At 31.3% G+C, this 15263-nt stretch overlaps 1 protein-coding gene across 1 annotated transcript; it reads left to right on the top strand.

The window, feature by feature from the left end:
• The first annotated feature begins 2857 nt into the window (after window positions 1–2857).
• Window positions 2858–5122, top strand: LOC145331849 (uncharacterized). The gene is made up of 2 exons (XM_080176698.1): window positions 2858–3597; window positions 4164–5122. Exons 1-2 carry the CDS (start codon window positions 3309–3311, stop codon window positions 4175–4177), a joined length of 303 nt encoding a protein of 100 aa, XP_080032824.1. The 5' UTR covers window positions 2858–3308; the 3' UTR covers window positions 4178–5122.
• Window positions 5123–15263: the final 10141 nt, after the last annotated feature.

Raw genomic sequence — 15263 nt, 5'->3', positions numbered from 1 at the left:
CCCAATCTTTCCCGATTTTGTATAATTTTTACGGAACACGATTCCAGTGACGTCATATTTTTCTTTCCCAAAAAAGGGAAGGGGGGAAGAAAATCTCTTCAAAAGAGATGAGGGAAAACCCTCTTTACTCCCATCTCTTTTTTTCTTCCCCCCTTCCCTTTTTCGGGAAAGAAAAATATGACGTCACTGGAATCGTGTTCCGTAAAAATTATACAAAATCGGGAAAGATTGGGTTGTGTCAGCCATGAGCGTCGGAAAATTAACACAGCAAAGTCGCTCCAAAGGAGCAGAAAGGAATTTGCTGGCAGAATAAAAAGAACCCGAACACTATCCATGTTGTTATCTGGACTATTAATCTATTCTTATACATTTATTGATTTTGTCATACTTGTTTATAACAAAAAGCGGCACGCTCTTCAATCAAATATTTTAAAGTATGACTTCGAAACCGATTAATATCCACAAGATTAGAACTGGTTCTCATCCATACTAAAAAACCGTATTTCAGACAATTTTCCACAAATACTACAATAATATCCGCGAAAAGCGAAATACGATGCGATAAATAACTATTCCATTACTTTCTACAACTTACCTACACTGTCTTTTTTTACCTCTTATTTAGATTACCTAAAAAAATTCCCTTTATCGAAAAAATAGTAATATAACAGTTTATAAGAAGAAAATCATTGCCTATAAATCTAGTGTGACACACAATTGTAAAATATTTATGGAAACGGGCTAAGATTACATACATCATGTCACATTGTTGTATGCTTTGTTTAACAAACCGGAAAAAGATTCTTCATGGATACATGGATAGAACTATGGGTAAATGGATATAATATACGTGGATATTATGACAGGGATAAGTTTGACGTCAATATAAGTTGATACAATAGTCCTAATTTATATGTCAGCACCTTCCTCTCATAGGAGGGGAAGGGATTAAAGAAGTTGATGGGGGTATCGTTATATTAGCCAGCTGTAAGTACCAATTTATTAGAGTTGTTGAAAATCTGATGCAATATCCAATTAATTATGACACTATTACGTCAGGTCCAACAACTACAGTTAACTAAGGACAGTCTTTTCAATCACAGGGTATTAGCCATTAGGTTAAGTCACTACAAACCTTTAAATGACAAGACCTTTGTCGGAATGTCTTAACTCTGCAAGGTAATAAGTTACGCCTGTTGTTTATTCCCATTACTCCTGCTAATTAATGTGACGCACTTGGCGAAGCAGCAATAGATACCATTTTTAACTTCTGACCATGTTTCCCTGGATAAAAGATTGTCAAAGCTAAGAACAACAACAATATTGTAAAAGTTTGTCATAAAATATTCCGCTGAATAATAAGTATCAATTGAAAAAGAAGGTGCAAGAAAAAACCAGAAAATGAGAGGACATTGGACCTCTAATTGCTCTAGTACCCAAAGTTTTATAACAACGTTTCCTATTTGTCAAAAACTTTGGGTACTTATATTTACTTTTTATTAGTAGGTTCCGACTTTTCAACCAATAATTTTAATTTACTAAGGAGGTAATTTTGTTTATCATCATTTAAAGTAATACATAAATTAATCATCCATTGTCATTTCCCTTAACAATTCTGGGAAAATTGTACCAATTTATTGAATTTAAATTTAATTCCAACCATATGTTTTTTACCTAGGGATCTAAAGGGATAAAGCAATGGCTGATAGATTTATGTATGTACATGCCCAATGATGATACATATAATTACCTCTTCTGTAGATTACATTTAGCGGTTAAAACGCTTGGACACTCAACTTAATAAACCAACCAATCAAAAATCAGTAAAGGTCCCCAAAGTTTTTTAGTCAACAAATAAGAAAACATTATTATAAAACTTTGGGGGCTAGTGTCAAAGCCTAACGTCCTCTCCCTCCCTAAATTGCATCCGAGACTGTAGCATGAACCTTCCGGTGACATTAAGATAACCAATAAATTAAGAAACTATTCAGTTATAAATCTTTCTCAACCCAATTTAAAAGGAAAAAAGTCTACTTCATCATTCCGAAATATATTTCAAGTAAAAAATACTCATTATCAATCGCATCTGGAAAAAAAACAAACAAAATAAGTATATGATAAAACATTCTTTAAGGGTAAAACATTTAAACCTAACTTTGATAACAAATAATTATGATAAAAAGCAAAAAAGCATTATATAGGTACTAACAATTCACTAAGAAAAAATATGCATGTGGGGTGTCTATAGTAGCACAGCTGCTCTATAACTGGTGATTTTAAAAAAAAATTGCAACTGCATTTTGACTAACAAATTTAAGATATCTTAAATTAATCTAATCTAATTGCTATATTATTTAGTAAAATGGATGCAAATTAAAAGCTAACAAAAGTATGTGGTCAAACAAACTATAAAAAATATAATTGAGTGACGATTGACATAGTCATTGTTATGACTATTGTGCATCTTCCCTTAAAAACTAAGAGCAATACGTTTCGTTGTTTGAAGAAAAAAATAAAAGATTTTGTGTATCAAAATGTCCAGGAAAATTCAATTGTTACCTTTATACAAAATATTTATGTTCTTATATTTTATCCCAGAGATCTAAAGGGATAAGACATTGGCCGATAAATTAATGTACATCCCCGATGATGATACAATAAAAGTCCCAAAATCATAAACCAAAAAATTTAAACATTAATATAAAACTATTAGTTGTGTATTAGTTTTCAAGACAGAAGGTTGTGTTTTCATTTTACTCCTCAACCCCTAGCTCCATAGCAACTGTCCATTTTGACCGCTTGTTTAATAAGCTGTACAAACTTTACACACACGCACACGCTAGCTATATGTCTAGTTAGTTACCACCGTGCATTGTTACTGTGCTAACATATTATTGTTATAAATACTCTTACTAACATAAACAATTTAAAGTTATTCTTAACAATTAACTTATAATTATATTTACTGTGAATTATTTTCATCTATCACCATGCCTGTATCTGATGCTGAATTTAAAAGCCTGCAACAAACAGTACAAAATTTATAAGCCCTTCTGGACGAGAACAAAGATCACTGTATGATTAATGACAATGACCGCGAGCAGTACTGCAGAAATTGGACATTGCGGTTCTATGGTGTTTCTGTGTCTGGAACCGACATTGAAGAGCTTGGCCTAGACGTTGCTTGCATGACTACAGTCTACAACCGTGTTTTGAAACCTGTATTATCTAAGGCTTCCCCCAGAGTTTTGCCATAAGTTCCTGCCTGGTACAATCTCCTAGAGAACGGCCATTTTATTGGCCGCCAAATGCCGTCCAGACATGACCAAAACGTTTTGTTGCCGCGGCCCATAATCATCCGTTTTTCAAAAAGATGGCAGAGAAACTTGTTTTTAAAACTTAAAAGAGAATTTATGCCTTCCCCAACTGCTGCAGAGATAACCGCGGGTATCGAGCGTTTTTCTGCAAGTCCTGACCTGACAAGATTGAACCACAAGGTGCTGACCAGACTTGGAGGGGACGAGAGGGTGTTCAAGGTCTGGACTATTGATGGAAGAATCAAGTTTACTATGGTTAAGGACAAGGACGCTGCTACAGGTATTGCAAAATTTGTTTACAGTGTAGAATGTGTCCTAGATTCTAATGAAGTGATCCTTGTTAAAGCCGCTGCCCAAAAAGCAGATTTTGATGCCAAGAACAAAGGAAAGGGGGCGAAAAAGCAAGTCAAGCAGACTGGTAAAAAACCATCGACACGCCAAAATTCCACTCTTTTGAAGGGACCTTCCCCAGCAGTATTAACAGCCAGAAATTTGAATAATTCTAATGAAATTAATATTAATGATATTGACAATATACTACATCAATAATTTTTCACAATTTTGAGATTTTATCTTTGATTACAGCCGTCTTATTAATACACTTATGTTTTACCTCAAATCCTAACTACATTAAATTTCCTTTTCTAACATTAATCTATATTTTTTTCCATAAATATTTAGTTATAAGTATTCATACTTTAGTTTACATATTATGCATTTTTAGCACTTTAACATTGCGCACTTTTTAAAGTGTTTTTTTATATCGTAGTTTTTAGTTGTTTTTTTTTATTTATATTTATATCTATATATGTATGCAAATTTAAATCTAACTGTTCTTATTTTTAGTTGTAAGGAGATGAAGTTGGAATGGAGCGGCTGTGTGGTGGCAGCTGGCAGAAACAAAGTGGGTCCGGGTATAGTTGTTTTTTATTATGGTAGTCAATTATGATAATAGTTATGGTGTTCTCAATTATCTTAACTCTAACCAAGATTTAGATCTTATTAACAATAATCCTTTTCTTGAACAGTTTAGAGATATTATGCCAGAATGTAAATATGTCAATATTGATACTTTATCTAACAGTCTATCTAAAAAAAATTCTTTTTGTATGTCTATTAATTGTCAATCTCTTAGAGCTAAATTTACTGCAATTACTAACCTTATTGATGATATGGGAGCAAAATCAATTCATCCTAGTCTTATTTGTTGCCAAGAAATTTGGAATTCTGATCATTCATTTAATAATGTAAAAGGATTTAAATTTTTCCATGAATCAAGAAAGATAGGCCAGGGGGGTGGGGCTGGAATCTATGTAAATAAAAATTTTCATTCAGAAAAGTTAAAGAAAGAATCTAAATTTATTGAAAATATTTATGAATCATGCGCTGTCAAGATAGATATACCTAAAGTAAAAAAATTCATTGCTATCAGCTTATATAGGCCTAACACCCATTCTACTTTGACCAATAAAGAGCAACTTGACCAATTTTTTAATTATTTGTATGAACACTTGGAAACCCTTTCTAAGTATTCAATTCCCATTTATTTTTTTACTGATAGCAACATTGATCTTTTAAAATATAATAATGATGAAAACTCTACTTTATTTACAGATTTACTTTCATCTTTTGGATTTCATCAAATTATTAGTAAAGCTACTCGTATTAGTGGTGAATCCCACACATTAATCGATCATATTTTTACCTCAGATAATTGTAATGATATAACAAGCTCTGGAATTTTTATTGATAGTATTTCAGATCATTTTCATCCTTTCATTGACATCAATCTCAAAAAAGGTCCTAAGAAAAAAAATATCCCTCGTCATTATAGAGACTTTTCATTGGCAAATAAAGAAGTGTTCAAAGCAAAATTGCAAGAACAAACATGGAATAATGTACTTCAATCTAATGATCCCAATATTGCAGCAAATAATTTTCATCACACTTTTAGCGAAATTTTCAATATTTGCTTTCCATTAAAAATTGAAAAAGTCAACAGTAAATACAAACCAATCAATAAATTTATGACACTGGGATTGTTAAAAAGTAGAAGGAGGAAGATTAAGCTTGCTAACAAAGCTAAACTCCGCCCTACTGAGGAGAATAAAAATAAGTATAAAAAATATAGAAATGTTTATATATCTCTGATTAGGAAATCAAAACAACTTCTTTTTAATAGCGAAATTGCGACAGCAAGTGGAGACTCTAAAAAAATCTGGAAAATAATAAATGAAAACATGAATAATGTTTCCAACCAGAACTCTATAGGACCAATTTTAGTAGATGATCAGTTAATCACAGAAAACAAAGAAATGGCAAATCACTTTAATTTACACTTTTCTAATGTAGGTAAAAAAGTCGCTGAAAAAATACCGCAGAGTCTTCAACTCATTTTTCTGATTACCTCCCCCCTCCTATAAGAAACTCATTTTTTCTTGGACCTATAACTAGGCTTGATGTCATATATTACATTTTTATGTTAAAAAAGAAAAAGTCTCAAGATATGAATGAAATTTCTACCGAATTATTACAATTCATTGCTTGTCCTATAGCTGCTGCATTGAGTCATATATTTACACTTTCAGCTCAAACTGGTATTTATCCAGAAATATTCAAAATGTCTAAAATTATACCAATTTTTAAGTCTGGTGATATGAAAGATATGTCATGTCACCAAGGCGTAACAATAACAGATAGTATTTCAAAAGTCTTTGAGAAAATTGTAAATGACAGATTAACAAATTTTCTTGATAAAAATAATTTTTTCTACTCCCATCAATATGGATTTTTAAAACATAGATCAACAAATCATGCAGTCATTGATTTTATTAACCACATTTCTGATAATTTAAACAAAGGAAATATAGCTTTAGGGCTCTTCATGGATGTAGAAAAATGTTTTGATTGTATATCGCATCTTATTTTATTCAAAAAACTGGAAAATGCAGGTGTGCGTGGCATTGCACTTTCTTGGTTTAAAAGTTTTTTTTCAAACCGTACACAAAAAGTAAAAATTGGGGATGAATTTTCTGAAAACACTTGTAATATAGATATTTCTACTTTTCAGGGAAGTGTATTAGGGGTATTAATGTTTATTATATTTGTTAATGATGTACACAATTGTACAGATGCATTTGCAGATTTGTTTGCAGATGATATTTCTACCATCACTGCAGCAAAAAATTTAAAGGATCTTATGATTAAAGCAAACAAAGACTTAGATAATCTCTCTAATTGGTATAAAGCAAATAAGCTTTCTATACACCCTAACAAATCTTATTTTATGATCTTTAGTTAAAACAGAAATATTCTTTCTGATCTTCCTGTTCATGATAGCAATATTTATCTACCTTTGTTTATAAATAATAATGCACCAGGAGAATCTAACATAACTAAAATTTCTCGTGTACAAATGGTACCTAATAAAGATACTAAATCAATTAGAATGTTAGGTGTCTATCTTGATAGCAACTTGAATTTATCAGAACATTGTAAACATATTCATGGAAAAATTTCTAGATCCTTGTATAGTCTTAATTTAGTTAAAAACATTTTGAACAAAGATTGCATGAAATTAGGTTTTAATGCTCACGTCCAATCACACCTTGAATAGTGCTGTAATATTCTAGGTATTGCACCTGAAAAATATTTAAAACCAATAAAAATTGTTCAAAAAAAGCCATACGCATTATTAGTGGAGCTTCATACAATGAACACACTCCACCCTTGTTTAAAGAAAATAAAATTCTTCCTCTAGCTGAACTTATCAATTATAAAATATTCAAATTTATGCTTGATTTTAAATTAGAAAGACTCCCAATTTCTTTTTCTGGCACATGGATTCAAAACAGTCAACGTGGAACTTATGCTCTGCGCAATACAGATGATTTTTACATCCCCAATGTTCGATGCATTTCATTTTTTAAACACCCTTTGTTTAATTTCCCTCGTGTTTATAACGAGTTCCCTAATGATTTTAAAATCTTGAAACTAATAGAATTCTAAACTTGAAAAAGTAAAGGATTACCTGTTAAATTCGATATAAATTTTTGTACTTTTGTTAAAGATAGAGAACACCATACTAAATTTTTTACCAACAAATATTATTATTAACATCATACGTGACTACTATAGTTTAATACTTCTATACCTGAACCAACCCACCTTGTCCTGCTTGGGCCACCACCGAGCCACCACTCCTGACAACAACATCACCATTAATACTCTATTCCGGAACCAGCTTTACAGGCAAGCTTTCCTTGTAACAGTGGATAGCTTACATGCCTTCTTGGAATCTGGATCACATGGATCATACCTTTTATGAACCCGACCATAATCATCATGATTTACAATATACAACAATAGTAATAATTAATAAAATATTTTATTTGTAAACATATTGTCAGTTTGATCTCATGTAATAGATATTTTAGTATTTTAGTATTTAGTGTAACAACCATACTAATATCCCCTTCTCTTACTGATTATATCCTCTTACTTTTTCTCTTTTTTTTTAGTAGCGAAGCTACTCTATAATTCACTTTGTCCGTCCGTCCGTCCGTCAGTCCGTAACGCTATGGGGGGAATGGGATTTACTCAGCTCCTATAAAAGACAAAATTTTTTTGACAACATTCCCATCACTAAGGAACACAATTGACTATAAAACATCATTGGCGTTCGGACCGATTTTTAGCAGGTTTTAGGCTATTTTTATATTTTTCACATTTTTCTCCATATCTTCAGTGTTTATGGTCCGATTTTCAAAATTTTTTCAGTTACAGATATCAAAATTAAATTTCCCGTCGTTTAAAGGAACAACCATGACGGCCAGACTGCCTTTTCAGCAGGTTTTAGGCTATTTTTATATTTTTCACATTTTTCTCCATATCTTCAGTGTTTTTGGTCCGATTTTCAAAATTTTTTCAGTTATAGATATCAAAATTAAATTTTCCGTCTTTTAAAGAAAACAACCATGACGGCCAGACTGCCTTTTTAGCAGGTTTTCGGCTGTTTTTTTTTATATATTTAACATTTTTCTCCATATCTTCAGTGTTTATAGTCTGATTTTCAAAATTTTTCAGTTATATATATCAAAATTAAATTTCCCGTCTTTTAAACAAAATAACCATGACGGCCAGACTGCCTTTATTTTAATATCTTTTCCCTATATTCCTTCTTATTTTTACCAGATTCAAAAATGATGTACTTTTGAATTAGCTTCAATAATTAAACCCTTTCCTCCAATGTGTTCCCTACAATAATTTTCTCCCATTTATTTAAACTATCCCTATTTTCTTAATATAGCAGCTACTCTTAGTTTACCATTTTATCCATCTTTGTACATAGTTTATTAAGTGGTTGATTTGGTAACTGTTTATTTGTGTTTTAAGTAAAAGATCATGAATGACAAGTATTGTAGTAGTATGTAGTGGGCATTTTATGAAAAAGGCGTTTTTTGAGAAAGGCGTTTTCTGAGATGGGCGTTTTTTGAGATAGGCGTTTTCTGAGATGGGCGTTTTTTGAGATAGGCGTTTTCTGAGATAGGCGTTTTTTGAGATAGGCGTTTTCTGAGATAGGCGTTTTTTGAGATGACCCCCTTTTAGCAGGTTTTAGGCTATTTTTATATATTTAACACTTTTTTCCATATCTTTAGTGTATATGGTCCGATTTTCCAATTTTTTTAAGTTAAGGATTTAAAAATTAAATTTTTTGTCATTTTAATAAAACAACCATGACGGCCAGACTGCCTTTTATCAGGTTTTTGGCTATTTTTATATGTTTTACATATTTCTCCATATCTTTGTATATTTTGATGCAATTTTCAAACTTTTATGGGATATCTGTATCAAAATAATTTTTCCCATTGTTATGAGCATCTTTAATATACTTTACTTTGACCATCGTCATCATGCAAAATAAAACAAGGTTTCATGTTTATTTTATCCAATAAATCTATTCTTGATTTTAGTAAAAACCTTTTAGATCTACGTATTCCAATCGACGATTTTTTGTGCTTCGCTACTTATGGATGTTGTCATCCTTGTTTACAATATTCTTTTTTTTTAAACTTAATTTTTGGCCATATATTTTGCCAAGAATTTTCAACAGCTTCACAACTAGACATAATCGTAATTATCCTTGTTAATAAATAAATGTTACTAAATTAAAATTATTTACTGGTACTCTTCTAGGAATTATTTTTTTACAATCCGTTTCCTTGTCATTGTTTTTGTGAAAAAGAAAAGGGATAAGAAAGTGAAAATTTGGCAGACAGACATATTATTTACATGGATTTAACCAGGGAGAAAGAGATCATGAAAGTGAAAATTTGACAGACAGACATATTGTTTACACGGATTTAACCAGGGAGAAAGAGATCATGAAAGTGAAAATTTGACAGACAGACATATTGTTTACACAGATTTAACCAGGGAGAAAGAGATCATGAATGTAAAAATTTAGCTTACAGAGATATTGTTTACACGGATTTAATCAGGGAGAAAGGGATCATGAAAGTGAAAATTTGGCAGACAGACATATTGTTTACACGGATTTAACCACGGAGAAAGGGATCATTAATGTAAAAATGAGGCAGAAAAACGGATTTATACAGATTTAACCATGGTGAAAAAGGGATCATGAAAGTGAAAATTTGGCAGACATACATATTGTTTATCGGGTTTAACCAGGGAGAAAGAGATCATGAAAGTGAAAATTTGGCAGACAGACATATTGTTTACACGAATTTAACCAGGGAGAAAGAGATAAGAAAGTGAAAATTTGGCAGAAAAACATAGTGTTTATACGGATTTAACCATGGTGAAAAAAGGGATCATGAAAGTTGAAATTTGGCAGACAGACATATTGTTTACACAGATTTAACCAAGGGAGAAAGAGATCATGAAAGTGAAAATTTGGCAGACAGATATATTATTTACATGGATTAAACCAGGGAGAAGAAGATAAGAAAGTGAAAATTTGGCAGACAGACATATTATTTACATGGATTTAACCACGGAGAAAGAGATAAGGAAGTGAAAATTTGACAGACAGACATATTGTTTATCTGGTTTAACCAGGGAGAAAGAGATCATGAAAGTGAAAATTTGGCAGACAGACATATTGTTTACACGGATTTAACCAGGGAGAAAGAGATCATGAAAGTGAAAATTTGGCAGACAGATATATTATTTACATGGATTAAACCAGGGAGAAGAAGATAAGAAAGTGAAAATTTGGCAGACAGACATATTATTTACATGGATTTAACCACGGAGAAAGAGATAAGAAAGTGAAAATTTGGCAGAAAAACATAGTGTTTATACGGATTTAACCATGGTGAAAAAAGGGATCATGAAAGTTGAAATTTGGCAGACAGACATATTGTTCACACGGATTTAACCAAGGGAGAAAGAGATCATGAAAGTGAAAATTTGGCAGACAGATATATTATTTACATGGATTAAACCAGGGAGAAGAAGATAAGAAAGTGAAAATTTGGCAGACAGACATATTATTTACATGGATTTAACCACGGAGAAAGAGATAAGGAAGTGAAAATTTGACAGACAGACATATTGTTTATCTGGTTTAACCAGGGAGAAAGAGATCATGAAAGTGAAAATTTGGCAGACAGACATATTGTTTACACGGATTTAACCAGGGAGAAAGAGATCATGAAAGTGAAAATTTGACAGACAGACATATTGTTTACACAGATTTAACCAGGGAGAAAGAGATCATGAAAGTGAAAATTTGGCAGACAGACATATTATTTACATGGATTTAACCACGGAGAAAGAGATAAGAAAGTGAAAATTTGACAGACAGACATATTGTTTATCTGGTTTAACCAGGGAGAAAGAGATCATGAAAGTGAAAATTTGGCAGACAGACATATTGTTTACACGGATTTAACCAGGGTGAAAGGGATCAAGGTGTTTTCCAGTATTGCCTGAAAAAACTGTTTGATATAACCGGTTCCCAGCCATACTGACAAATCATATATAGCATCACATTGCAGACAATTTTACACAAATATTAGAATAAAATAAAAAAACATAAAACTGGTTCTAAGCTTGTAATTTTTCATTTTAATATCTGTGGAAAGCTGTCTGAAGTGTAAGAATATAAATAATTATTTAATCCTTTAATGGTATGACTACAAGACAAATTAACTGCAAAATTTTAGTTTTTGTAATTTTCTTTTTCAATTCCTAAATTCCTGAGCTTTTTAGTTGAATTTGAATTAATTCTAAAAAAATATCTTCAAAGTATTTATTTATATCAAGATATTTATTTATTCATTATTCCTTAAATATTTAGAAGATAAATTTACTGACTATATAAAATCTTTTTTTTGTAATATTACTATTGCTTAATTCCTGAACTTTCTAGAATGATGTAAAGGATACAATTAGCTGGTAGAAAACATCTTCAACATAGTTTATTAGACTCAACATTATAAACAAGGATAGACATTCTACAATTTTTATCCAGAAAAGTGTTTAATTAAATTTATTTTGGATATTAATGTCCCTGATATGGTTAATGAAAAATGGTTCTGTGTTTCATCAAGGTTATAAATTACAGATGTAAATACATCTTATTATAAAAAGTAGTGATATTTTTTTCTACCAATAGCCAATAATCTAGCTTCCCGCTGAACCGATTTTCTTTACAGTGAAGGTTTAAATAGTTAATTATAGGAAAGGTTTTATACTATTTTGGGGTAGGGTATTTCCACCTTTCTAAGAGAAATCGCCCCTAAAAAGCATTGCTCATGCCAAAATTTTCTTTCTTTTAATTCGTAAATTGAAACCCAACTTTAGTAACCCTAGAGGCTTCTAAAGGCATAACCACTAGTGTATATATGTATGTTTGTATATAGCATTACATGATTTAAATTGAGCTTTTTCAATGAAAGATTTATAGAACACTATTCTATTGGTTGAAATTGATAAAAACGGGATATAAAAGATTTAACAAATAAAACAATATCAGAAATAAGAGAAAGTTAGAAGTCATGTGGATACTTTAAAACAAAATCTTGATTGGTTGATTCAAACACATGAGAAAAACAGTTTTATCAATTATTTTAAGAACAAATAAATATTTAATATTCAAATAAAAAATTTTATCTTATTTTAAGAACAAATAAATATTTAATATTCAAATAAACAGTTAGATTAATTGATTAAAACCCAGATATATAAAGTTAGATAGAAAGATAGATTTATTGTCTTATGGGTTGGGTAATTGAAATCTGTCAATTCTACACAATAATATGTCTTTCTTTACCTTAATAAAATATGGTAAAAGACTTTTGTTCGCGTGAAAAAATATTATTGGTGAAGTAACAAAAGATATTTCGGACGATTTTTCGTCGTATTTCACTGTAGCTTTTCTTATATTTCTAGCCCCTGCAGTGGAATCTAACCCTGCGGGGTAATCACCGAACCAAACTTAACCTAACCCAACCTAAAAAACTTATCAAAAGCTACAGTGAATATACGACGAAACGCCCCATAAGAGGCGTTGTCACGAAACCCGAGACTTTTGATAAAAAAAGAATCTTTTATACATTAAGCTTGGAATGTCGATCATCCACTTTTAATTTTGAATAAAGAAAAACGTGTCTTTTTAATTTTTTTTTTTATAGGGTCGATTACTCTTGGGAGTGTGTCGTTACCCTTCTAATACAGTTAAAAAACTTTGAGGACCTAAATATGAGAAGCTATACTGTAAAGGAGAAAAATAAAAGTTCAGAAGTTAGCGAGATTTCTGTACAGACACATTCAAATATACTGCTTCTTTTTCATAAACATAATAAATTCATTCATATTTTAATTTTTAGAAACCTTATACTGTTTCTCTAATAAAATAGAAATACATAGCATTTAACAAGGTCTTTCTATTTTTCTTATTCAAGAGAGAGTGTAAGTGGCTTAACCCCAGCGTATAAGGAATTTTAGTAAAATAATATACATATTTTGCCAAGAAAATTTCGCTAATCGGACAGACAGCCAACGAATAAAAAAATCGATTTGTCATGAATATTAATGTCTATGTTCCATCATCAATAATAATAATATCCGCTGAATTAGAACCAGTATTGAACAAAAATGCATATCCATGAAAAAATATGAATTTAACACCAACCTCAAAAGTTTTCATTTTACTATCCACGGAAAAATGCGATAAATAACTATCCCTGACAAGCCGTCCCTAGCATGCGAGGCTTTGAATCATAAGATATAAAATAACCTAAAACCTAAAGTCATCCTAGGACCTATGTTAATCTTCCCTAGATATGTAGAACTCAATTGATTTAATTTATTGAAAAAACTTACTACTCAAATAAGCCGGTTATAGTTCGCATCGTATTATAGACAGCTTGCCGAGGATATTAAAATGAAACATTTTAAGATTAAAATCTCGTGACTAACAAAACTGGTATAAATTTTCTGATTTTTATTTTTATAATTGTGGAAAATTGTCTGTAATACGATGTCATACATGACTTTTCAAAATGTCTGAGAAACGGTTCTAATCCATACTGAAGTCATGCTGGAATAGTTATTTCTCGCTTCGTATTATAAACGGCTTTCCGCGGATATAGAATGTACAATTATGAGATTAAAACAAGTTCTTTTAGCCCCGAGGTGCCGAAGGCACCGGCTAAAAAAACTGGTTTTAATCTTATGATTGTACATTTTTTTATTCGTAGAAAGCTGGATATGATTCGATGCTAGACATAGTTTTTTCGTATGGATGAGAACCGGTTCCTATCCACCGGATTCGAATGAATACGAGAATAGTTATTTCTCGTATCGTATTATAAACGGCTTTCCGCGGATATAGAATGTACAATTATGAGATTAAAACAAGTTTTTTTAGCCCCGAGGTGCCGAAGGCACCGGCTAAAAAAACTGGTTTTAATCTTATGATTGTACATTTTTATATTCGTAGAAAGCTGGATATGATTCGATGCTAGACATAGTTTTTTCGTATGGATGAAAACCGGTTCCTATCCACCGGATTCGAATGAATACGAGAAAATAGTTTATTTTCTTCTAAAACACATCTCTCTCCCCAGGATTGTAATACTAGATTAAGTTAATTAAGAATAAAAACTGGTGTCCTTCTGCCAATATTAAGCAACATTTTTATTTAATAAACAATACTATCTAAATAGATATATGTAGAATTTACAAGGATATTATGACAGGGGAAACATTTTCGTCAATTTAGCTCGATAACATGGAACTCGTTTATTGGTCAGTTTGTTCATCCAGTGGGAAGGGAGGGGGATAAGGTAAAGAGGATGGAATTGGGGAATCGTTATTTCAGCCTATTGCAAGTTTTATTTCCTTAGAATACATTATGATTTCTAAATTGAAAATTTCTTTTTTATGGGGGTAGGGTGTGAATTTATTTCCTACTATTGGGTTAAGATCCCCCCATCCCCGTAAAATAATTACAACCTGCCCTTGCTATTGTTAAACGATTGGTTCAGTCGTTTACAAGATCTTATTGGACATGCCCATACATAAAAGCCAGACCTACAGAAAACAGGCTACTTAAATATTTAGTGTAAAAGGAATAAGACAATAGAGGTTAATTATCCCACCGTTTTTATGTTTGTAATTCTGTTTGAAGTGCTTTCAAGGAACCCAGTAAAAGTGTCGGACTGATTATGACGTAAAAAAATAATTAGCCAATGAGAGGCCACTATAAATTTTACCATTTTGGTCAATAATGGCCTCTCATTGGATAATTTTTTTACGTCATAATCAGTCCGACACTATTACTGGGTTCCTTTCAAGAAAAATATTAAATAAGAGAGTTTTCCAAAGATTTTTAAAGATGACTTTTAGATAAGTTTTTAGATTCATAATCCCTCTCCTAATAATAGATGTTGTAATTAAATAGTTAGTTAA

The sequence above is a fragment of the Acartia tonsa genome, chromosome 11 (assembly GCF_053477335.1).
Source record: "Acartia tonsa isolate MP-2025a chromosome 11, ASM5347733v1, whole genome shotgun sequence".
In the NCBI taxonomy this organism is placed as follows: domain Eukaryota; kingdom Metazoa; phylum Arthropoda; class Copepoda; order Calanoida; family Acartiidae; genus Acartia; species Acartia tonsa.
This window is presented reverse-complemented; position numbering and strand designations above follow the sequence as displayed.